Source organism: Manis javanica, chromosome 13 (genome assembly GCF_040802235.1).
Source record: "Manis javanica isolate MJ-LG chromosome 13, MJ_LKY, whole genome shotgun sequence".
Taxonomy (NCBI): domain Eukaryota; kingdom Metazoa; phylum Chordata; class Mammalia; order Pholidota; family Manidae; genus Manis; species Manis javanica.
Genome location: NC_133168.1, coordinates 663,440 through 688,587, shown reverse-complemented (window position 1 = coordinate 688,587; position 25,148 = coordinate 663,440). Strand labels below are relative to the sequence as shown.

The following is a 25,148-nucleotide window of genomic DNA, read 5'->3' as shown; positions in this document are numbered from 1 at the left end:
ATTTACAGATTAGAGAAGTGTGGTGACCACCAACAGTTATATTCAAAGACAACCATGCTCTGAAACAGAAACATCAAAATCAAACTACTATAAAAAGTCTTGAAGGCAGCTAACGAAACCTGGAACACTACATGCAGGAAAGCAATGACTTGAATGACTGCACAGTCCAGGGTGGCCAGAGGACACTAACCACTGCCAAGTGCTGAAAGAAAAGGCTGTGGACTCAGAAGCCTATATCCAGGGAAAATATGTTCAGGGATGAAGGTGAAACAGACATCCTCAGCCGAAGGAAGATTCAGAAAGCTCCGTCAGCAGACCTGCCCCAAAGAAATGCAGAACTAAGTTCTTCAGGATGAAGGTAAAGGACACCAAGGGGAAACCTGGATGTTCAGGAAGGAAGGAAGAACGGAAAACATTAACTGGGTTAATATAAAGGACTTCTTCTCTTCTTTAAAATGGGTGTGATGATGGAAAAGATGGGCAGGAATAAGCCAGATGCTGTCAGGGAAGACTAAGCTACGGTAACAGAAATTCAGTGATTTAGAAACGGATTTTTCTCTGACACGGCAGTCAAGAGGGAAGCATTCCCTCTGGCCTTTCCGCTCACGTTCTGTTGGCAACACGAAGTGCAAATTCCGCGGGGAGAAGCAGCCGTGCTGCGCAGCCACCGGGTTATGACTGACTTAGGAAGAGCAAATGATTTGACTGACAGCTGGCAGCCTCTGCCAGAGCAGGTCAGAGAGAACGGCGGCGTTTAGGCGGGGCAAGTACGGAACGACACGCGGCGCGTAAAGAACCATGGATTTTGACGTTGGTGTGTGAATAACGAGACGGGTAGCAAGAGGGGAAGCTAGACAAGCGGGCGGGCAGATGAGGTCGGGTTTTATTCTTGAGGAGGAGTTGAAGGGCTTTATACTGCAGATTTTCGTTTCAGGTGGACACTTAGGGGTGAAAGATGGACCTGGAGAACAGAAGACCGGAGGGGAGAAAACCGAGCGCGCTGGGGCGGCCTGCGAGGCTGGCGGGCGGCGAGAAGCCCGAGAGCGGGCTTGGGGACGGCGCGGGGCCCGCAGGGGGCGCTGGCAGGACCGGGGCGGTGGCTGCGGAGCGCGCGGCGGGAAGCGCGAGCAGGCTGGCCCGGAGAAAGGGCTGCTTCAGGTGATAAACATGAAATAGTGCGAAGCCTGCGTTCCCACAGAATGCTTACTTTCCGAGGTCACACCTCGGCGGGCCGGGGGCCCAAGCGCCCCCGTCACCTCCCATTCCGTTAGGCGCAGGGACGCCCCCGGGCCGGCAGCTGGCACAGGCCCCCTCGCTGGGCTGAGTCGGGAAGGGCGTCGCGACCAACGGCGGGGCTGCAGGGGACGCGCGTCGTCAGGCGGGAGGCCCGGGCCGTGAAGAAGCCTCTGCGCGTGTGGAGGCCGTCGTGCGCCGTTCGAGAGCAGAAGCGGGAGGGAGGGAGCCGCACAGGGCTCGGCGGCGGGGCGAGGCCCGCCCCGCTTCCACAGCCGGGGCCGGGCAGGGCTGCGTGGCGCCCCCGAGGCCGCGGCCCAGCTCGGTTTGCTTCCCGGGCTCCCGCCGCGGTCTCGGGGCCCGACGCGCTCGGCGACCTCGGCAAGCTGCTGCCCCCTCCGTCGGGCTCCCCGACATGCGAAGTGCGGGTGGCGCGGAGGACGGGCTCGCGGCCAGGATCACCCGCGAGGACACAAAGCCCCGCTAGCAGCTTGTGGCCCGCGCGTCTTCACGAGCCGCCCAGCACCCGCTCGCCCAGTCTCCACGAGCCCGGTCGCCTAGGCAACCACGCCAACTTCCGGCCGGAGAAGAGGCCGCGGTTGGCCAGAAGCCACATTTCCGCCACGTGACACCGGCCGGCGCGCGGGGGGTCGCACGAGGGCGCGCGTCTGGCGCCTGCCGCCCCGCGGGGTGGAGTGTGACTTCGGGCGGACCCGACGGCCGGGCGGGGCCGGGCGCGGCTGCGAGTGCCGGGGTTCGGCGCCGAAGGCGGCCCGGCGAGGCTGCTTCTGGAGCCGCCGAGCTGGAGCTGGCACTGGAGCCCCGCGGGGCCGCGGCCCCCGCGGCCGGGCAGCGGCTCCTGAAGGCCGAGGCCCCGGCGGAGGAGGCGCGGGCGGCGGGCTCCCGGCGGGGCGGCGGGGCCGGGGGCGCGCTGCGCGGGCTCGTCACGGCGGTGCTGTGCGCCGCCTTCCTGGGGCTGGTAAGCGCGGCGCGGGCGCCCTGCGGGGCCTCCTCCGGGTCCCCCGGCTGTCAGTGCGGCCGGGCAGGCGGGCTCGCTGCGGGGACCCGTGAGCGTCGCCGTCTCCGCGCGGGCGTGACGGGGGCTGGAAAGGCGAGGCGTTTCTGTGAGGAAAAAGGCGTGTTTGGGGACGTCCCCAGGGTCCGTCCGCTCGTCTTCGTACGGGGGACTGAGGCGGGACCCGCGCGCAGGGCAGCGCCCCAGACGGGAGCCCTTCCACGGCCTGGCCGCTGACATGTGCAGCCTTCACACTCTGCTGTTACTCGTGCCTGTAATGCATTTCAGAATATAGGGAACTATTCCAAAAACTATTTTAACGTTACATTTCACTGTTAACACAAAACAGTCGTTCAGGGCATGGTTCAAAAAGGAAACAATTGCAGCAGAAAGCCAGAAGAATTGAAGAGTTTTAAAAATTGGGAGTTGTCAAAACTAGAAAAACAGGATCTGGCACACCGGAAGGAGGAGGTTGGAGCCCTTTAGTACTGGTATGAACCTTGTGAACTTTTCTTGACTGTGGGACTTAGACGATTTCCCTACATTACACTGAAAGCTTCCATTTTTTTCAATATTGGGATAAAGTTGATGCACAATATTGTACCGGTGTGAGACGTACAACATAGTGACTTGATCATTGTATACATTTCTAGAGGCTTGTCGCAGTGTAGTTGACCATTATCACGCTGTTACAATATTACTGGTCATACTGTCTAAGTTGTACTTCCACCCCTATGCCTAACTTACAGTCTGCAGTTAGTGTGCCTCTTTATCCCCTTCACCTACGTCACCCTCCCTGTGGTGACTGACAGTCTGTTCTCTGTATTTGTGGAACTATTTTTTGTTTTGTTTTTTTACATTACACATGTAAGTGAAATCATGGCATTTGTCTTTCTCTGCCTGGCTTATTTTAGTTAGCATAATGCCCTCTAGGTCCATCCCTGTTGTTGGAAATGGTGAGGTTTCCTTTTTTATGGCTGAATAAATATTCCATTGTAGGTATGTACCACATCTTTATCCATTCTGTCAGTGGGTGCTTGGGTTCCTTCTGTATCTTTGCTGCTGTAAATAGTGCTGCAATGAACATAGGGGGGCAAATGTCTTTTTGAATTAGTAGTTTTTTCTTTGCGTAAATCCCCAGAGGTGGAATTGCTGGGTCATGTGACATTTCTATCTTCAGTTTTTTGAGGACCCTCCATACCGGGCCAGTTCACATCCCCACCAGCAGTGTAGGAGGATTCCTATTTCTCTGCACCCTCATCAACACTTTTATTTCTTGCCTTTCAGATGGTAGCCACTCTGACTGGTGTGCAGTGATACCTCATGTCATTTTGATTTGCATTTCCCTGATGATTAGTGATGTGGAGCATCTTTTCGTGTGCCTGTTGGTTATCTGTATGTCTTTGGGAAAATGTTCAGGTTGTCTGCCCATTTTTAATTGGGCAATTTGTGTTTTTGGTGTTGAGTTATATGAGTTTTTAAAATATATTTGGGATATTAGCTCCTTATCAGTATGTTGTTTACAAATATCTTCTCATAAAGTAGGTTGTGTTTGCTATGCAGAAGCTTTTTAGTTTGATGTAGGTCCCACTTGTTCATTTTTTATTTCCTTTGAGGAGACACATACAGAAAAATCCGCATGATGATGTTAATGAAATTCTTGCAAATGTTTTCTTCTAGAAGTGTTAATGGTTTCATGTCTTACATTCAGGTCTTTGATCCACTTTGAGTTTACTTTTGTGTATGGGGTTAGACAGTGATCCGGTTTCATTGTCTTGCATGTAGCTGTCCAGCTTTCCCTACACCAGTATTTGAAGAGGCTGCTTTTCCCCATGGTATGTCAGTGGTTCCTGTGTTGTATATTAATTGATCATATATGTGTGGGTTTATATCTGGGCTGTCTATTCTGTTCCATTGCTCTGTGGGTCTGTTCTTGTGCCAGTACCTTACTGTTTTGATTATCATAGCTTTGTAGTAGAGCTTGAAGTCAGGGAGTGTGATCCCCCCAGCTTTGTTCTTTCTCAGGATGGCTTTAGTCTTTTGTGGTTCTGTATGAATTTTAGGATATTTTGCTCTAGGTCACTGAAAAATGCCATTAGTATTTTGATAGGATTATGTTGAATCTGTAGATTGATTTGGGAAAGATGACCCCCTCCTTCCTTTTTAACAGTGAAAAAGGCTACTGTATAAATAAACATTACCATGATTGAAAATGGAAACTCTTCTTTTTAAATTTTAGGGAATGAGTATCGCTATATTGGGCCCGACTTTTCAAGATTTGGCAACAAATGTGAACCACAATATCAGCAGTCTTTCTCTCATTTTTGTGGGCCGTGCCTTTGGGTATTTGAGTGGCTCTGTGATTGGTGGAATTCTTTTTGACAGTATGAACCATTTTCTACTTTTGGGTAAGTGAACACCAATTTTAGCCTTTTTTGCTTTTGTTTTTGCTTTTTTGAAATTGAGGTATAGACACAATATTATGCTGGTGTCAGGTGTCCAACTTAGTGATTCAGCAGTCATCTACACTAGCTTCTTTCTGATTTTCAAGTAATTTACAGTTAAAAAAAAAAAAGAAACATACTGGCTTGTAGAGTTGCCAGCTCAAAGTGGGGGGAGTGTTTTGGTGTCCCCCACAGAAGTCAGGTTTCCCTGGCGCCTGCTTTCATCGTGGCAGCTACAGGGAATGTGTGGACAGCTGGATCGGCCGTGGAGGGCTCGGCCATCTGTAGCCTTCCAACCTTTGCAGCAATTAGGCATTGCCCCTGAATCACATACCCACTGTCCAGAGAACTCTGTTTGCCAGGCTTAGGGCAGATCTCCTGGGGCCACGGGAGGTCAGGACGAACTGCTTGAACGTGCCCGGGCCAGACCCTGGGCTGAGAGTGGAGGTGGGAGGGTGGAGCGGTGGAGCTGTCTGTCCCTGCTGCCCCATGTCCGTGATGACCCCACGCCTCTCTGCTCACCCTTGAAATAGATGGCAAAGCTTTAACTTGCTCTTTTTGAATAAATTGACTTGTTTAAAGAAAATCTGGATTAATGTAATAAAACTGCTTTGGAAGTAAGGATAGTAATTTACTCTCCTTGATGAATAAATAAGTAATTGCTCCAATTTCCACAGTTCTTATGTTTCCCTCCCTATTTCCCTAATTTAAGATATTTCTACTACAAACTACAATAGTAAGTGCATTTTATTTTTGTCTTTTTAATTTTTACCTCATATTTTAAATTCTTATATATGAAACCTTTAAATAATCTTTGACCCATCTGTTTTGCAGTAAAACTTTGCCTTGCAGTATATAGTTTGATTATTAGCAGTGCTAGACATATGTTCATACTAGGATAACATTATTTTATAGTCTGTGAAGATTATAAAAACATTTAAATGGAAATAACCATTTGTAGAAGCTGAACCTCTCATCTCCTCATTATTACTGAATTTACTTGACCTGCTTTGTGTTCTGGGGAGTTGTTAGGATGTTGGCTTGTCCACGATGCCTTGTGTGCGTATCGTCTCTGCCTCTGACTTCCACCTCTCTTCTCAGGGGTGTCCATGTTTGCCACCACAGTTGGGCTGTACCTGGTCCCGCTTTGTAAGACCGCAATGTTGCTGGTTGTCATGATGTCCATCTTCGGCGTTTCGGTTGGCGTCCTGGACACAGGTCAGTGTGCTCTTTAGTGTCATCTCTGGAGTAGGGACTTCTGCTAGAAAAAGTGGAGCAGGTGATATTGCCACCTGCAGTGTCCCCTCAAACCGATCTACTGAGTTGTCATGGGGTCGTCTAGTCAGAACCACCTTCCTGGCAGTTACTCTTCTCACCAGGTAGGGTGCCTGTTAACAGTACTTGAGTTCTCTGGTGGGCTAGAGCTCCTTAACTGTAAGAATCGACTCAGTCGCATCATTGGATAACTTAGAATATTGTAATCCTTGTGCCATGTGAAATAGACCGATCTTCTTTCTGCTTGTGATGAACCGTTTCTTACTGTGTCACTGTGATTCACCCTCCCCCCGTCTGTCACCGGCAGGTGGGAACGTCCTAATCCTGGCTATCTGGGGGGATCGCGGAGCGCCACCCATGCAGGCCTTACACTTCAGTTTTGCGCTGGGTGCCTTTGTGGCCCCGCTGCTGGCCAAGCTGGCCCTGGGCACGGCGGCGTCTGCTGAAAACGGCACGGCGGCTGACTCGGGCCGCTCAGCCCTCAAGCAGTCATCTGGAGCTGGCTCAGGACGTCTGCTCGGCATTCCCGACGATATGAATTTACTGTGGGCTTATGCTGTTATTGGTACTTATATTTTTGTAGTTTCCATCTTGTTTTTTGCTCTGTTTTTAAAGAAAAGCTCATGGCATGAAAAGGCAAAAATATCTGCTCAGAGGTCCCGAAGAGCCGAGTTCCACAAGCCCCTTCTGTGTCTCCTCTTCCTGTTCTTCTTTTTCTATGTGGGAGCCGAGGTGACGTACGGCTCTTACATTTTCTCATTTGCAACCGCTCATGCTGGCATGAAAGAAAGTGAGGCGGCAGGGTTGAACTCCGTCTTCTGGGGCACCTTTGCAGCCTGCAGGGGTCTGGCGATCTTCTTCGCCACGTGTCTGCAGCCTGGAACCATGGTTGTGTTGAGCAACATCGGCAGCCTCGGGTCATCTTTATTTCTGGTGCTTTTTGACAAGAGCCCATTGTGTCTCTGGATAGCAAGTTCGGTGTATGGGGCCTCAATGGCCACGACGTTTCCCAGTGGTATTTCCTGGATTGAGCAGTACACAACCATCCATGGGAAATCTGCTGCGTTTTTTGTAGTTGGGGCTGCTCTGGGAGAAATGGCTATTCCTGCAGTGATTGGAATTTTGCAGGGGAGCTACCCGGGTTTGCCGGTAATGTTGTATACCTCTTTGGGCTCATCGGTAGCCACTGCAGCTCTGTTTCCTGTGATGTATAAATTAGCCACCTCACCTCTTGATCGCCAGCAAAAGGACCACAGAAAGAGTGAGGACCAGACAGCTCTGCTCTCCAGCTCTGGGCTAAATGACTGTGAGGAACAGAGTGAAGACGGCGATGCAGAAAAGTGGAATGAAATGGACTTTGAAGTGATTGAAACGAGTGACATGACGAGGAATTCTGTAACAGGGACGTCTGGAAATACTCTCGTGGAGCCTACAGCTAAAGTCTGCGAACAACCCCCCTCCAGCGAGCTGGTGTCTGGGCCCCTCTGCAGCTAAGATGGCCTCATCATCTGTGAATTATGGGGCAGGAAACCAGGGGAAGAGGGACTGGCACCTAGAGGAGGTGGATTGTCCTCTGACCTCCATCGTCACCACCAGTTCTAACGAGGCCACTCAGCAGAGCGTCAGCAGATTTTCAGCATGCTCTGGGGATCAGAACGTCTAGGTCAGGGTGTAGCAAACGCTAACAAGTTTTGGAACGCATTGTAGTTCCCAGTCTTCCATACGGAACCAGAGGCTGACTAATGTGAAGAAGGCATTTGGTTCAGAGAAGCGGGGCCCGTTCTACTAGAATAAACCTGCCTAGTATTAAGTCAGCTGAACAAGTTATCACTCATCAGTACTGTACCAGGGAAGTTGAGGGAAGTTGTTCCACAAAAGAACACTTTTGAAAATGGACGGTTTTTATTTGCTTTACCCTGTCTGTGCCTTTGCACCCGACTGCTACCGGCTCATTTGATACTGATTTCTAGGAAGAAAACACAGAACGGGCCCTAAAGGCCTGGCTTCAGGCCTGGACTGCGGCTTCCTAGCCGTCCGGCTGCATGATGGAGGCCCCCCCTTTATCTCGTCTCCAGATCCATGATTCTATAAGTGAAAATGAGATGTTTTTCAAACTAGGAACCCACGTTTAAGTTCATGCCCGGTGTCTGCTAGAAATCATAAAGGCCACCCTGCTCTTCCTTTCAGATGAGAAGTGAGACAAAATAGTTTCAAGAATGTGCTACTGATAATGAAGACCTATCAGTTTAAGAGGCTCAGTGTTTAATACTTTATTTGAATAATTATTTGAAGAGTACATATTTATAGTACTGTATTTCATTGATTCTAAGATGCATATTTTTAATGTCTCAAATCAGAATGTCTTAAAATCAATGATCGTTTAACATTGTGACAATTGACAGTTTCCACATACATATATAAAGTCATGTGTTTTACAGTGTCTTAGATTCAGTAAAATACAGTAATGAATAATGGAGATTTAATTATTTTTATAGATACTTTGAAAAGTTATTTTTGTATGCTCGTTTTCTCTGTGTTCAAATGGGGTTTGGAGTGCTACGTTGCAATTTTAGACACTGCTTCAGCGTCACTGGGGCGGCGGGCTGTGGACTGGGTCTCAGCCTCGGTGGTGCCCCTGCCCGGTGCGGTGCCTGGTGAACCTGGCTGCTCACCTTGCAGGGCCACCGTGTTGCATCTGGTTGGCGTCCAAGGTGGGAGCTGAGACCCGGCCCCTCGCTGGCATCTGCTCCAGGGGATGGGATTCTCGCGCCCCCCGGGCGCCTCCTTCCTGAGGCTGAAACACCTGGGAAATCAAAACAATGGTTAGAAAGTGGCTCAGTGGCCTGCACAGGGCGCCTCCCAGGACGCGGCAGGGCTGGTGTGGGCTGCGGTCTGGGAGGTGACTGCGCCCTTCTCACCAGGCGCTGCGCCGATTGCGTCTGACTTGAGCCTGGTTGCGTGCGTCTGCTTCCTGCCGTCTGATTTCTGTGAGCTTGCCCGTGTTCTTTCTTCTCAGTCCCTGCCCTTTGCCTTGCAGCCCTGCCACAATACTGGCCCATATTGGTGACCTAACAGGTTTGCGGAGGGCGGTGGAAAAATCAGCAAGCAGTGAGAGCCCTGTGCACCTTGCTGTCGTTAACCTGCGCTCTTCTGGCTGGAGTCTGCAGGCAGCCTCCCTCCATTTACTGCTTTTCCCAGGTTGTTGGAGCCCAGGCAGCAGCAGCGAGAAGATGCTGGTAAGCTTCTGGGAACACGGCTTCTGCTTGGAGCTTCCACACGTACAGGGGGAGAGGATGGTGATAGGAGTGTGGAAGAAAATTTGAAAATCCTTGCAGGTTAACCCACCAGAGTTCCATGAACCAGTGACCAGGTGCATGAGATCCAGGTGTTGTTGAGTTTGATAATGTGATACCATGTTGGAAGGACAGGTGTGGGTAAAATTGTAATATTTCCAGAATATTTCACCTGGCTTTAGCGCATCTGCATATCAGCAGGTGTTCCTCAGGGCTGGGGACAATAATCCATCTCCATATTGATGGGTAATTACCTGGGTGACGAAGGGCCTATCCGAACCTGAGAGGTTAGAGGGAGGGCTGGTTTTGCTTCTGCCAGAACAGGAAAGAGAGATGGCCCCGGACTTTTATAACTGCCCCTGCAGTTTATAAGCAATAACTGGGTTTTAAACTTTATTTCTCCTTTTCACTGATTTCGGTTTTAGAGGTATTTTGCCCGGGATTTCCTTCCCCAGAGTTACAACAGGACACTCCCAGGGACCAGTACCGCCGGCTGGTGCAGGTTTTCTCTTGCTGAGTAAAATGGGCATAGTTCCGCAGCTTGGAACAACAGCTGTGCTCGCCACTGGGGTCTTGGGTCGGGGATGGGAGCTGGGAGTGCGCCAGGGCCGTGTGCCGGCCGCCCCCCTGCGTTCGTTCAGTCCTCGCTGTGCCAGGCCGGGGCCCCGCTTTGCTGGCTGTCAGCTGGCGCTGGGTGACACCTAGAACCTCTGCGGTCCCTGGCCATCGCAGCCCCGCGGGTCCTTGTGCAATGTGGCCACTTGTTTTCTCAAAGCTGGCGGCTGACTCCCCCCAAGCCTGCCGACCTGAGGCCCCCTATGATGCAGGGCGACCCTGGGAGTGATGTGCCATTGTGTGCCATCTTCTGTGGGCCAGACGCGGCCACAGGCTCTGCCTGCTCTTGGGAGGGGCCATGCAGGGCAGGACTCCCATGCGGGTGCCTCTGTGTGTCTGCTGCGCTCGGGCCACCGCAGCCAAGGCTCAGGTGCTGGAAAGGTTGGGCCGGGGCAGACCCCCTCGGCAGCCCTGTGGGTGATGCCACGTGGGCCATGGGGCACTCGTGTGGGGCAGCAGCGCCGTGCCAAGCCTGCAGGGTGTCTGCTGGGCACTGGATGGGTTAACTCAGAGCTGTGTTTCCTGTCTCTTGACATGTTATGTCCTTAACCACCATGCTTTTAATCTGTTCAAGTGCAACTTAATATGAGGGAAATAGGTAAATTTCAGTTTAATTGTATTTTCATAGTAAAGGCCAAGAACACTGAGAGAGAATCTTCAATGACTCTGTTATTTTTTTAAGGAAGCATCTTTTTTTTTAAAATTGTTTTTATTATAGAAGTAGTAAAGGTATAAAAAGTTCATGGTAGAAGGTTAGGGAAATATGTGGAAAATGAGGATGGGGCATAAGCATGATCCTAAACACTTAGAGAAACTCTTAGTTTTCATCAACTTAATTTCCTGAGGCAAGATTTAAAGGGTTAAAGAAAGTTTCCTCCTACCAGGTCAGAAAGAACTGGAATTTCATGTCCAGAGCACACAGACACCACCTTCAGTAGACTGGTTACTAGTTTGAAGAATTGTAGTTTAGTTTTAAAAACCCACGTAACTGGGAGGTGCCCTGTGGTGGAACACAGTCCTAAAAAACATGTGAGACCTAGATTACATGAAAATGATTTTGTTTTAGGTTTATTTGTTGAATAGCTCAGATAGCTTTCTCATAACTGGACCTTAGGGTTTACCATAACAAATTTCTCATTCCTGCCACTTACAAGGTATTAGTAAAAGTAGAGCTTAAAATTCTTCGTGGAAAAAGACACATTGTTCTGGAATGTCCTGTGTCCATAGTGGTATGTGTGAGTGTGTGCAGGGCTGTGAGTACGGGTGTGAGTGTGTGCGGGGTATGAGCGTGTATGGGTGTGTCTGGGGCTGCGTGTGGGGTGAGTGTGGATGGGTCTTTTTGCACATGGAACCACAGATACCGTGTGTTTGGTGTTTCCCTGTGGGTTGCATGAGGGCAGAGGCAGCAGGGATGGGATACATAACACAGTATGATTCAAAGCTTGTTAGAAGTGTTGCTCTTTATTAACTGGAATTTCTATTAAGATTATTGTAGATTCCCACGCAGCCGTATGTAGGGATTTTTCAGATTTGCTGAGTGAGGACGCCTGCTCGTCTGGAGGGCAGGAAAGCCGGCCAGTGCTTGTCCTCCTTGAATGTGCGTCAGACCGGATCCAGTGGGACTGGAGCGGGGCCTCCGGGGGGACGGGCTCCCGGCAGCGGGGGACTCCCACCCAGGCTGACCACGGTTTGGGCTGCAAGGCCCTCCTTTTGAAGAGTGTTGAATTCTTTGCTACTTTGGGAATTTTGTTGGTCTTGTTTTAGCATTGCCAAATCTGACCCGGAATCTCTGGGGGTCTTCAGTACCTGTGCACCCTCTCCTTTCTCACACACACACACACTCCAGGACGCAGAGTATTCTGAGTTCTCCTCAGTCCTCTCCGTCTGCCACACTGGCTGCTGACTATTTATTTCATATGTTCGTTGAATGTCTCCGAGTCGGCGGTTTCTGCAGGAGGTGCTGAGTGTCCGCTGGTAAGGAGATCGGATCCCGCGTCCGTGGAACTTACCTTTGAGTACGGGACTGACCTGTGATCTTCCGGGCTGATGGGATATCTACTCTGCACTGCCTGGTAGCCACTGGCCACATTTGGTGAACTGCGCCCTTAAAATATGGCTAATAGGACACAGAAAATGAGCTTTTAGTTTAACTTAAATACAAAAATATCTGTGTTGGCTTGTGGCTGCCAGACTGGGCAGAACGATCCAGCGGGAGAATCAGGCTGTCAGACAAGCCATCCCCCACCATGTTCCCAGGAAGGCTTTATTTCCTCTCCTCTGGAAACAAGTATCTAGGGTCCCATGTGACCGCTGCCTCGTCAGGTGGCGCAGTGACATAGCCAGGCACCCAGGAAAGGCCTGGTGCTCGTGGCTCGAGACCGTCGACGGCGGCACTTGGGGCTGGAAGGGAGGTGCTTGTGCGCGAGGGGCCGCGCGGGGCTGGGCGCCCTGGCTGCCGGGCAGGATTCAAGCCGTTCCCGTGGCGCGCTTTGGCTCGTTGGCATTCGAGCTGTCGAACTTGAGTTGGATTTTTATTCAGGCATAAATAGTTTCATATTCAATGATTAAAAATCTTAATGCTGAATTTTTAGGAGAGTCATTGTTAATTTCCCAACAGTCCTCCGAGGTCGTCTGAAGTGTGTCTTCTCTTACCCTCCATTTCTGCTGTTCATTTCTTCTCGCTCTTGCGGAGAAGGCCCTTCAGGTTCTTGGATCGGACGTTCGTGCCTGTGCGGTGCTCTCACGTCTGTCTCTGGCCGCTGCGTCTAGTTTCAGAGGCCGTCGCGTCTGGCCTCTGGGCTCGTTGCGGCCCACCCGTGACGCCCTCGGTCCTGTCAGTCAGCAGGGGGCCAGGAGGAGTGTCTGGAAGCTGCTCCCTGACATGAATGGCTTCAGGGTTGGGCTTTTTAGCTTCTGAACAACTTGTTGACATTACTTTTAATTGTGTTAAAATATACATAGCATTCACCATTTTACCCATTTTAAGTGTGTAGCTGATGGGCATTAGTACTCTCTCATTGTGCAGCCGTCACTGTCCCCACCCACAGCATATTTGTCATCTTGGGGAACTGAGCCCTGTACCTGTTGAACTCTGGCTCCCCTCCGCCCGCCCCCCCAGGCCCGACGGCCCCCGTCTGCCTCTGGCCCTCTGAACCTGAGGCCCCGAGGACCTCCGGCACGGAGCCGTCAGGGTCTGTCCCCCCCGTGAGGATGTCCTTCCCTGGGCAGGGGCATCTGCAGGGCACACTCGTGGGGCCCGCGGCAGGCCGAGCAGCGTCCTGCTGCGGGGGGTCCTCACCTGCCGTCTCGCACGGGCCTCCCCCGCTGTGGGGGTGGTGGGGAGCGCTGCTGTGGGCTGACGTGTAGACGGACACCTGTCGGCGCCCTGCCGCCGACTCTGGGAATGTGCCCAGCGAGCCTGTGCATCCGGGATGATTCCATCTTTAGTTTTCTTGGCTGCTTTCTTTTCTGTCCTAATCCAGTTTTCCCAGAAGAGACAAGCTACTGGCAGAGGACAGGGAAGCACACGCGCTTCTTTATGTGTCACCCCAGCTCTAGGCAGGCGGTGGCCCATTACCATCAGCCGGGTGTTGTTGCCACATACCCAGGAAAGACCTCCTGGGTGAAGCCGGGCACCTACCTCAGAGTCTCGTTACCTCTGCTCCCCGTTTTTGTTCAGTCACTGAGTGAGTGTTGGGGGGCTTATGTTGTTTGAAGTCCTGCTGCAAATGAAACCAAACCTGGACCTTTTGGAGGCTGCCTTTCTGGGGAGGTTTCTGCTGATCAGTTTTGATTTGAGGGCTTGAAAATGATAGGGGTGGTCTTATAGGTTTATTAACATCTGGATTTAAGACTTCAGTTTACATGGCTTTGTACAATGTGAAAGCTTGTTTGAGTACAATACTGATATAAATAAATACTGATGTTGGCTTAAGATAAGATTTGTGTCTCACTTCATCCACACTTAAAAAAAGATTATTTGCACACTTTAGGCTGTGAGCACTCCAGAGGACATGCGGTGGTTGTGGTGGGTCCTAAAAGGCAAATAGTGTTTTCACTTCACTTACGTAGAGATGACATGTGACATCTTTGATGACATCTAACATTTTTGGCCCTGAGCTTCTCTTACGTTCATGGTCTAGTTTCTGAACCCACAAGTGCCCCAAGGAAGCTGCCACCCGCTCGGAACCAGTGCCTCGCTTGGGCAGTTGCCTTGGATGAGGTGGGTCTCTGCTCCATCTCTGTGGAGAGGAGGCTCTGGGACTCGAGGGCCAGGCGGTCTTTGGGGGCTTCGTCCCTCTGAACAGGGCCCAGCGGCCGGCAGCCTGTGGGTAACTGATTACCCCGACCACAGGCGGGCCTGGGTAAGGGTGCCCAACCCGTGCGTGATCCAGGTGCGCGACAGCTGCCCCAGCCCTTTGCGCTTCACTGGTGTCCTGGGGGAAGATACTTTTGAAAGTGGGAAAGTTTAAGCCAAGAGAAACTAAGTGACCCGCTCCCTTGTCTGAGCAGTCACGACGCTCCCGTGTCATCTGACTGCCGCAATCTCTGCTTCAACAACCTCGGTTTACAGCTGTGCCCTTTGCTCTGAGCAAGGTCCTCAGGCAAAGCTCCGCCGGTTCCGGCTCCTTGGAAGCCTGGGCACAGACCAGACACAGGCTCCGGCTCTCGGCGCCGCCCAGGGGGAGCGGGGCTCAGGTCACCCCCCGGTTCTTCTCCCATGGATCTGGCTGGGCATGAGGGTGGACTGAGCAACCAGACCACCTGCTCCTGTGGGTTCCCTGGGCCGGCAGGACGGGGGGAGAGCCTGGGATTCACAGGAACACGCTCGAGGGTTGGCCAGACCCTCCGTGTCCCCCGCTGTGAGGGATTGTGGTTTGGGGAGTGGGATTCTCCTGTTTGCCCACGGCAGCAGCTGTTCCACTGTCTTGGGAAACCAGCTCCAGCAGAACTCGGGAAGAAACTCCTGCGGTGTGACGGTCAAGAACGGGGATTGGGAGTCCTGTTAGCCTGGACTTGAACCCCGACTGCCACCTGCTGCCTTGGCCACGTGGTGTGGCCTCTGCGGGCCTCGATGTTCCTTCCTGGGGTAGGCAGTAAGATTTAAACGAGATACTTGCAGAACCTTAGCGTGTTGCTTCATACGTACTGTTACGGGCTGAACTGTACCCCCCCAGATTCCTATGTTGACGTCCTGTCCCCACTACCCCAGACTGTGACTGTTCAGAGCGATTAAGCTACAGTGACGTCACTGGGGGCCCCTAATCTAACATGACCTGTGTCCTTATAAAAAGGGGAAATGTGGACACTGGCAGGCGCAGAGGGATGGCCGGGTGAAGATGCAGGCAGAGGACTGCTGTCCACAGGCCAAGGGGAGAGGCTGCGCAGGAACCAGCCCTCCGAGGCCCTGATGACAGACTGAGCCTCCAGACTGTGGTGAAGATTTCTGTGGTTCAAGTCACCCATCTTACTATTTCTATTACCATTATTCCCAAACCACTCAAAGGAAAACTTAAGCAGCCACAAATGGGGAACTTTACCAGAAAGTAATGCTCACTAGTAAAAGACCAGCTACAGAGGAAAATAATAGAGCTTTTTCATAATTATCTTGGCTACGAAGGCCAGGTGGGACACTCTAGGCAAGCTAACGACGTGATGGGCCACAAGGACTCCCAGGAGTCCGGCAAGTCAGCAAGGAGACGTGTGGCTCGGAACTCACACACCCGGCCTGGCAAGCTCCGCTCAGACGCCACGGAAGGGTGGACTTCCGTAGACTCGGCCACGTAGTGGAGATAACCAGCGCCCACCAGCAACACGTGAGTGAAACGCAGCAAGGGTGCAGTTGGCGTCAGTGGGTGTGTGTGCAGTGATAAGATCGGTACAAAGGTGGATGCCAAGTGAATCTTATCACCTTGGGCCCTTCGGCCCCACTGACACCCACTCTCATGCATCTTCTAGAGATGCAGCTCTAACAAGGGTTCATATGTTCATATGCATACGTAGAGATGACTAGAAACACACTCTGCTTTATTTTCACTGAGACATAATCGGCATACAAGTACACCTCGCTGTGCTTCACAGACGCTGCATTTTTTGCAGATTAAAGGTTTGTGGCGACTCTGTGCCCAGTGAGTCTATTAGAGTAACTTTTCTGCCAGCATTTGCTCACCCCATGTCTCTGTGTCATATTTTGATAATTCTCAAAATATTTCAAACTTCTTCATTATCATTTTATTTGCATGGTGGTCTATGACCAGTGATCTTTGATGTCACTATTGTAATTATTTCAGGGTGTTACAAGCTGCTCCCATGTAAGACGGCCACCTAACTGACCAGTGTGTGCGCTCTGACTGCTCTGCCGTCCTGTCGTCCCCTGTCTGCCCCCTTCTCCTCAAGCCTCCCTATTCCCTGACATGCGACAATACTGAAATTAGGCCAGTCAATGACCCTACAATGGCCCTTAAGTGTTCGAGTGAGAGGAAGAACTGAATGTCTCCCATTTTCATTTAAAGCTAGAAATGATGAAGCTCAGTGAGGACGGCATGTCGAAAGCCGAGATATGCCACAAGCCAGGCCTCCTGCAGCAAACTGGGAGCCAGCCTGTGAAGGCAAAGGAAAGGTACTTGAAGGAAATTAGAACTGCTTCTCCAGTGAGCGCATGAATGATAAGAAAGTGAAACAGCCGTATTGCTGATATGGGAGAACCTTTAGTGGTCTGGATAGAAAGATCAAACCAGCCCCAGGATTCCCTCAAGCCAAAGCCTCGTCCAGAGCAAGGCCCCAACTCTCTTCAATTCTGTGAGGGCTGAGAGAGCGGAGGAGGCTGCAGGGGCAAAGCAGGAGGCTGGCAGAGGTCGGTTCACAGTTCAAGGCAAGAAGGCGTCCCCACGACAGAGAAGTGCAGGTGAAGCCGCAGGTGCTGATGGAGAGGGTGCAGCGACTTATCCAGAAGGTCTAGCTGAGAAAATTCATGAGGCGGTTGCACTCAACAACAGATCGTCAAGGTAGGTAACAGCCTTATGCTGGAAGAAGATGCCATCTAAGCTGCTTCACAGGTAAGGAGAAAAAGTCAATGTCTGGCTTCAAAGCTTCAAGGGAAGGCTGACTCTCTTGTTAGGGGCCAAGGCAGCTGGTGAGTTCAAGTAGAAGCCAGTGCTCACTGACCTTTCCAAAGATCCATGACCACACAAGTGTAGACACGTCCCTCAGTGCGAGTGCCACTTCTCCCCATCATTTCTAGGGGTGGCCCTCCCAAAGGTTGCATCCATTATAACAGATTTCAGGTTCAGAGCAATCCTGCCAACTGTGTCAGATGTAAGTCCAGGGAGAGGAAATCCTGGGGCAAAATACCTCTTAAAAACCAAAATCAGTCAAAGGGAGAAATGAAGTTTAAAACCCGTTTATTGCTCACAAACTGCAGTCCAGGGTCGGCTCTCTTTCCTGCTCCAGCAGAAGCAAATCCGGCCCTCCCCTCCCCTCCCCTCTCAGGTACAGATAAGCCCTCCTGCGCCCAGGTAATCACCCATTAATATGGAGATGAACTTCTCTCCACCAGAGGAACGATGCAAATGCACTAAAGCCATACTTCTTTCTACCTCTGAACGCCTATTGATATGCAGATCTACTAAAGCCAGGTGAGATATTCTGAAATGTTAGAGTTTCACCCAAAAATAGGTTCAATTATTATCAGTACACATAAAAGAGCATTTGAAAAAAAGCAAACCCTGAGCCTTTGAATAGATACAATCCCTAAGATGTTAATCTCCATCCCACTTATAACCAAATATTCTGAACTAACAAGGTGCTGAGGTGTCTCCCTTTATATATTAATTCCAGCTATCAGCGGGGCCTGAAGTCAGAAACTGTGCGGTTTCTGGCAGGAGGATGGACCATAAAAATACCTAGACCAGCAACCGGCTCCTTTCGACTGGCTCTGTCTGCGCACACCTGTAAGTCCGGCCTCTCAGCACCTCTGGGACCCGCAGCGCCCGGGGCTGTAGGTGATACTAGTTTTGCTCTGTACACGAGGCGATGGGCGTACATGCTTCTCCCCCTACAGACAAAAGGAGATGGAGCTGGAGTTCAGGCTGGACGTTGTCTGGCTCCGAAGCCCCACTTCTTTACAGAAGGCCTCGCCTCGGAGTGGCCGCTTGGCTAAGGTCATCTGAGCCCTCTCTGACTTTGGGCCCACGCGTTCTGGCTTCCCTCCCACCTGTCCACGGAACTGCTGTAGCTCGAGAGGCCATGCAGGTCACCAGAACTGTTTAGAAAGTTTTTTTTCCTTGTGGTTTGGGTGAAAGACTAAACTATTAACAGCTGATTATTAAAAGGGAGGGAAAGTAATTATGAAAGTGTACTAGAAGCTTATGAAATATGTTTTTGGTAAAATGTCCTCACAGGTGAGTTACCAGAAAAGCAGATGGATCTCATTAAATGGCAGTTTGGCTGCAGACTCCAAGGACAGTTACCAGGAGGCACATCCCCGTGGGAAAGCAAACCAGAGGTGCACCCCAAACACCTGACAGCTAGTCTGGGGCACTGACACCCACCCCCGTTCGTTTGGCTGCGCCCAATTTCCATGAGGTTAGGAAGGTGGTTCTGTTGGTCACGTTGCGTCCCCTTAGTGATGACCAAGCTGGTGTTGCTGGTGTCCTGAAGGCACCTGGAGGTGGGCAAGGGGCAGAGAACACGTCACCAGCGGCTGCCCCCACTAACAGGGTCCCCCGAGGTGGAGATGTGTGTCTCCACGTGGGGACATGACTTCTATCCGATTCCACAGTTGCTGCATAATTTTCGGGAAAAAAATTCTCCCAGTATTTGGAAGTACCGAGTTTGGCAAAGGAAGGCCTATTTCTGGTGCATAACCAGATGAGCTATCTTAGAATGTTTTTTCTTAAAAAAGTTGGCATTTATGTTTTAAAGACATATATAATAATGACATATATAATATGACATATATAATAATGAAGTCATATAATAATGAAGTACGTTTTGTTTTCCCTCTGGAAGGGATTGATTATGTCTAAATGAGAATGGCCATGGAAGATCTACCAGTAAGCAGATTCTCAGAACTCTAAAAGGATGACAGGTAAATTTTTTACCTTTTGCTGCCATTTTTAAAATTTCTTTAATTTTTAAAATTTTGGTATCATTAATACACTTACATGAGCAACACTGTGGTTACTAGATTCCCCCCATTATCAAGTCCCCACCACACACCCCGTTACAGTCACTGTCACTATACTGCCTTCCCTGTGCCCCCCCCACATTATGTGGGCTAATCAACCATTTTTTAAAATCCTGATTTTGATAAGGGAATTGCAACATCATTTAGGATATAACAATGAGTTACATTCACTTTATTTAAATTCAGAAAGTGTAGGGTAAGATGTAACCAGTGTAGGCTTATAAAACACATGAAGATAATGTTTTTAGCAAGATAAAAATCGCACCCCCATATTTCATATTTTATTCAATTTTAATATGGTTTCCATTATTAACTTTTAAAACAAAATGATTTCCAGTTTAGAAAACAATGCACTGACCACATAATTCCTTTTCATTCTATACAGTTAGTTGTACAAATATTCTAAATACACATTTTGTTTTCAACATGATGGTAAATAAGATTAACTGTACAGTACTTAAGGAAAGAAAATATTTTAAAAGTATATTTAGAAGCAATAGAAATGTCTATACAAAACAAGCAAAAATGGAATAAAACTTTTTATTTTTAAAGTATTGCAACAGGCCCACAGGTTTGTGACAAAAGTGTCTTTGCACGGTTCCTCACAATGCCCCGTAACAGCTAAAGCAAGACAGTGGTTTGGAAAGTAATGTCCAAATGCTACGATGGTACTATTTGCACAGTTTGACCAAAATAACAACTCTACTCTGAGTCAAGCAAAACCTAGAGGAAATATACCAAACAACATGAAAATCATTTGTATAAAATTCATTGCACGTTATTTTACTCAGTTGTTTGAAAAGTAAAAAAGTGTATTTACAAAATATTTTGCAGTCAAAATTATAAAGTGAATGGATATCTCTAAGTAACACGTCTTGGTACAGACAGTCCAAGGGAACACATGGGTTGGTTTTGTAAAAAGAGGTTCTTGGTGCTCCGCCCACAGGATCTACTCACATGGGTTCACACGATGTCACACATACCGGAGCAAATTCAACACCCACGTCATAAAACAATGTGAAGAAGGTGCGAGGAGGACTCTACAAGGCAGGGCGGGAGCCACTCAGGCAAGTCGGATTCTCAGTTCGGTCGGCGTGCAGTCTTCACAGGCTTCAGTCCTCACAGGCTAGACGGACGGACACACTGACCGCAGGGGGGCGAGAAGCACCGTGCGCAGCGGCTCTGTGGTGGACGCTGAGGAGCAAACAGCACCTGGACTCTGACACCGGCCCCTCAGAACTGGTCCAGCAATCGCCGGAGATACGGGGCCTTGCATAACTCTCTGTTGACTCGGGCGAGTTTGAAAAGTACAGGGCAGTTCAGAGAGACGCACGGGATGTGCTGGTCAAAGCAGCCTGCACAGTTCTTGCAGACCTGCAAAGCGTAAGAGGGGCGCGTGAGACGCCTGTGGGTGAGCAAGCCTCACAGCCTCCCCTCCGGCCCATCACAGAGTGCTGGCGAATGACGCACAGCATATTACAGGAAGTTCCATCAATTTCCGTCTCTTTGAAGCCCAGCCTACCCTATGTTGAGACATTTCTAAAGAACATGATGTCCCAGAAGAGAGCAGCACAGCCGTCGTAAGGATCCATTCCACTCCAGGGGGCCTCTTCATTCACAGAAGACCCATTACATTAAGACCCACATAATGAGCTGCTCCGTTACCATTCAAACACTTGCTTAAATGAGCTATAAACAGTATTTTTTCAATTTATTCTTTAAATGTCAATCATAAAAAAGTTATCCACTTATTTCAGAACAGAAAATAGTAGTATGAGAAAAGTCAAAGATGTGAATTTGAAAGCAGAGTCTAGACGAGGCCCCTGACCCCAGCGGGCCCACCCGGGCCTGAGGACACGCTGATGCCCTGTGGGCCGGCACGGCCACTGCGGACGGAGGGTGCAGGCTCCTCGAGACACTGGGAGCAGAGCTGCCTACGGCCCAGTGGTGTCACCTCTAGCAGTTTACCCACAGAAAACAAAATCCCTGATTCGAATAGCCATGTGCACCACTATATTTATCACCACATTGTCTGCAATAGCCAAGATATGGAAGCAACCTGTGTCCATCAATAGATGAACGGATGAAGGAGAGGTGGTACGTATGCACAACGGAATATCATTCAGCCATAAAAATGAAAAGAAATCCTGCTTTTGCAACAATATGGATGAAGCTAGAGGGTATTGTGCTCAGTGAAATAAGCCAGGTGGAGAAAGACAAGTACCTAAAGATTCACTTATATGTGAAATCTAAAAACTAAAACTAAAATTAACAGCAGGGGACTCAGACACTGAGAAGGGACTGGCGGTCACCACAAGGAGGCACTGGGGCAGGAGGGGGGAGAAAGGGGCACTAACATTCCTGATCAGCCGACACAGCCAACATCAGAGAACACAGCCAACAATCCTGTGACACCTTCCTGTGCGGACAGTGACCACACCAGGGAGGCGGTGAGAATGTAACGATGTGGGTAACGGTGAACGACTGTGCTGAACTTGAAACTGATATAAGGTTGTATATCAATATAACTCTATGTCACATACACTAACGCCATTTCCCAACCAACAAATCAGAATCTCTGGGAATGAGGGCCTTTTTAGGGCTTCCAGGTGTATAAGATCTGAGTTAAAGGAAAATAAGTTGTAAGAGCAACTTTTAAAGAGAAGCATTATAATGTCTTGTACAATGATCAGATTTTAAATACGTAAAGTCTCAAGACATACATACAATTAAAAAAAGATTATAAAACATGACAAACAAAAAAAAATTAAAAAGGATGCTAGTGTGGACCCCAGGGGTCAAGAAAATGCAGGCTGGTTTTTTACAAGGCTGGTGTAACCAAGAGACTAAACAAGGCACCCAACACCGACCACTCTCCACTTTTAAGAGAGGTCAGATCTGCTCCAACTGCTTAATTCTCTATGTCCATGAGCTTCTGTTCAGAGACGTCTCATGGGGAAACCAGTTTTTGTCTTTTGCCCCAGTATCTTCCAGGCACCCGAGAGGCACGTTCACCGCAGCACGCTGCTCACCACGCCCAGTGCTCTCCAGGCCTGGCGTGCCATCCGCCACGTACATCTCTGCCCTGAGACACTAATCTGTTTCCCAAGACAGGACGTGCGTGTTGCTCCCTGTGCTGCAGCCACATTCAGGAGCCGGGACAAACTGCGCCCCCCGGGGTTGGCAGATGAGCCAGGATGGGGTCACGCGCCTCACTGAGCTCAGCTCAGTTTACTTCAGGATCCTTCACCAGTGACTTAGACCCTGGGCACTGCAGGTCAATTCTGCTTACATTTAAAACTAAATACCACAACCTGGACACTTAGCCTGTAAGAAGACAGATGTTTACAAAACCTGCTTTAAGCTCTACCGACTGTTTGTTTTTGCAATTCTCTGGCTTCCCCATCCTTTCAAAAAATTTCAGTCAGATGCTTTATTTTCATTCATTCAGTTATTATTAAAAGTGCTTAAGATGATGTATTTGTCTCTGAAATCTGCTATGGCTGTTTGGAATTTTACATTAGTTTCCTTTAGTAGGGAATGTTAAAGTTTTAAGTAGGAGGATCACTTTGTTTTCTGATTTTATAATTAATATAACTCAAGAGTTATAGTTCTGAGTTTACTAGCCTTATAGCATTAGCCTTATAGCATTTTATTGATAAAGTGTTCTTTGTAATATGTCTACTTCTTGAAATTTTATTAAGGCTTCCTTTACGACTAGGTTATGGTCAGTTTTTCAACATTCCATAAACACTGAAAAGGAAGATATCTTCTCTAGCACTGGGCTGTAAAGTCCACCTTAAAATGCTGGGTGGACCTTCCATGATTGTACCTCTGGTCCCCTGGTCTTGGGCTGTGACAGATTTTTCAAATACTCCTATCACTATGTTTCTGTCATTTTTTATTACATCTCCTGTTTTTTCTACTTTATAAAGATCCTTACAGATTATATTTACTGTACAGGAAACACATTTTAGTGCTCTTAAAAAATCTCTGAAGTTAATAATTCTTGACGAACCATCCTTATTTAAAAACAGCACCACTTTTTAAAAACTGCACTTTTATAAGAAAGAAGACATATGGAAGGAGGGCTCTGGTCACACTGAGAGCACCAGTGGCGTGGTGCACGTCACTGAGGGCAGGAGAGAGGGGCTCCGCGGAGGGGCCCTCTGAGGGGCGGCTGCCGCCGTTGGATCAGCAGCCTGTAAACAAGCTGGGACGCCTGCGCTGACTAGGACCACAAACAAGTGCAAAGGGGCTGAAGGCTGGTGGCAGTCACCCCGGTGACACACTGCCGTTCTAGCCGCGTTCAGAGGGAGCTGCTCCTCCACTTGACGCACATTCACAGGCCAGCACAAGGCGCACTGCGGCCGACTCAGAGCGAGAGGCCAGGCTCTCCTGCCGTGCAGAGGGAACAAGGCTGCGTCTGACTCGGGGTTCAGGCTGACTCCTCCAGGAAGGTGATTTGTGGGGTAGAGAAGAGCAGCCCAAGAAGGGACAGGTGTTCAGAAGCCAGGAGAAATTGAGGTGCACTCCTGGACCTAAATGAAGCTCACTACGGTATACGTGGAGGGTACGTGTGACAGGGAGAAGGGCAAGAAACGGTGACAGAGAGGCAGCAGGTAGGGGCCGGGAGGGAGAGAGGCAGAGGGCAGGACAGGGAGAGAGAGAGAATGCAAAAGACCGTTCCCCTCACAGCACAGAGTGGACGGGACGGCAGGTCAGGGTTCAAGGCTGCTGCAGGAGTTTAGCAGAGAAATAACGGTGTTTGGGACTCGGATGTTAACAGAAGGGAAGGAAAAAAAGAGGGTATTTAAGAACTATTTAGGAGATGGAAGGGGAAAAGCCAACTTATTCCAACAAGCTTAGCTTCTGCAGTTGCATCAAAATAATCGTCTTTTAGATTCTACCGCCCTTAATGAGCTCTGCTTAATGTATTCTGGGTGACTGGCTATATTCTCTAAAACTTAAGAGTTTTTGCCAGTACACACTGTGGCAGCCAGAACGGTGCAGAAGAAACTGCCCATACCTCACCAGCCCTTAATCACCTTCCTACATCATCCAGAACTTCCAGAGCCCCCGAGAGATGGTCCCACTCCCTGGTCACTCGGGTGGCAGCTGCTGCGAGTCTCTCCTCTGTCTGAGCTCAAAAGCTGCTTGACCTTGAGGCCAAGGGACATGGCAACACGAGGACGTCCAGACTAGAATCCTGACATCTTACTGTTAGCACAGTTCATTCTCCACTGAATCATACTCGCAATTATTGGTTGGTTCTAAAACATTTCAGTAACTTTATATATTACTTTCCTAAAACAAGACAAAATGAAACAAATTTCACCCCAAAATTATTCTTCTCTAGCCTGAAAGCCAAAAATGTAGCTTGAAATATGATGGTACAACATATAATCATTCCTTTAACAACTATGCTTTGTTTTTAAAAAAATGTGCCACGTTAATTGAGATCTCATCCCCTGCTTATTTCAGGAGGTCTGGTGTTTCTCCTCGGGTTCTCGCATTTGGAACTTCACCTGTGCGTCTTATGCCCCTATCCCAGCTCCGCGGCTCGTTGGCATCGTGGCGTGGGGCTGGCCACTCACCCCGTCAGCTCAGTTCACTCACCCGTAAGGTGCCTACGACAGTCTCCAGACGTAGCAGGACTCAGTCAAGTTAACTACAGATTTTCTACCTGGACTCTTAGAGTTGGGACATTCCCAGGGTGCCAGCACTTCTCTAGGACCACTGGGTTTTGTGAGAATGTTAAGTAAATATGGTAGACAGAGCAACTGGTATTTTTCTTTCTTTTTAAAAAACACTATTACAAAAGAAATTGGGTGCATGGACATTGCAGTTCTAGGTTTTGATGAACATAGTGTTCCATAAAAATAAAAAATTAATTATGAAACAAATTGAGCCATTTTAATAGTTTTAGTTCAGCTGTGGTATTTCTGAGATTTTAAGAAGTTTGGTAGCTTAGAATCCTTCCTCTGCTTTTCACACCAGTATCCCCCTCACACTGTCTGCGAGCCGCCTACATTTCCCTTAAGAACGGAATGGGGTTGCCTGGGACTGTGGGTCTGCTGGCCGAG

At 49.4% G+C, this 25,148-nt stretch overlaps 2 protein-coding genes across 8 annotated transcripts in view; one reads left to right on the top strand and one right to left on the bottom strand.

Moving 5' to 3' along the window:
* Window positions 1-1,736: 1,736 nt before the first annotated feature.
* MFSD4B (major facilitator superfamily domain containing 4B) lies at window positions 1,737-25,147 on the top strand. 4 transcript variants are annotated; one of them, XR_012124658.1, is made up of 7 exons: window positions 2,754-4,083; window positions 4,488-4,656; window positions 5,794-5,910; window positions 6,275-9,203; window positions 17,712-17,824; window positions 17,935-18,963; window positions 24,547-25,147. XR_012124658.1 is itself a non-coding variant. In XM_073220775.1 (4 exons), exons 2-4 carry the CDS (start codon window positions 4,491-4,493, stop codon window positions 7,459-7,461), a joined length of 1,470 nt encoding a protein of 489 aa, XP_073076876.1. In that variant the 5' UTR covers window positions 1,737-2,212; window positions 4,488-4,490; the 3' UTR covers window positions 7,462-13,814. The 4 variants fall into 4 exon arrangements, 3 of the variants coding, with proteins under 3 accessions (XP_073076876.1, XP_073076875.1, XP_073076874.1); XM_073220775.1 differs by lacking the exons at window positions 2,754-4,083; window positions 17,712-17,824; window positions 17,935-18,963; window positions 24,547-25,147 and adding an exon at window positions 1,737-2,212 and having other exon boundaries at window positions 6,275-13,814; XM_073220774.1 differs by lacking the exons at window positions 2,754-4,083; window positions 17,712-17,824; window positions 17,935-18,963; window positions 24,547-25,147 and adding an exon at window positions 2,220-2,739 and having other exon boundaries at window positions 6,275-13,814.
* REV3L (REV3 like, DNA directed polymerase zeta catalytic subunit) overlaps window positions 19,335-25,148 on the bottom strand; it is a 180,440-nt gene continuing 174,626 nt past the window's right edge. For all 4 annotated transcript variants that reach the window (XM_073220768.1, XM_073220770.1, XM_073220769.1 and 1 more), the window contains one exon: window positions 19,335-20,436. In XM_073220768.1, the coding sequence (XP_073076869.1) occupies window positions 20,296-20,436 (141 nt within the window). In that variant the 3' untranslated portion in view covers window positions 19,335-20,295. The remainder of the gene's footprint in view (window positions 20,437-25,148) is intronic.

What these genes read in the sequence shown, in the direction of transcription:
- MFSD4B (XM_073220773.1), top strand. An exon ending in GAACCATTTTCTACTTTTGG is followed by an intron (nt 4,657 to 5,793) that starts GTAAGTGAACAC and finishes CTCTCTTCTCAG; the next exon opens with GGGTGTCCATGTTTGCCACC. An exon ending in GGTTGGCGTCCTGGACACAG is followed by an intron (nt 5,911 to 6,274) that starts GTCAGTGTGCTC and finishes TGTCACCGGCAG; the next exon opens with GTGGGAACGTCCTAATCCTG.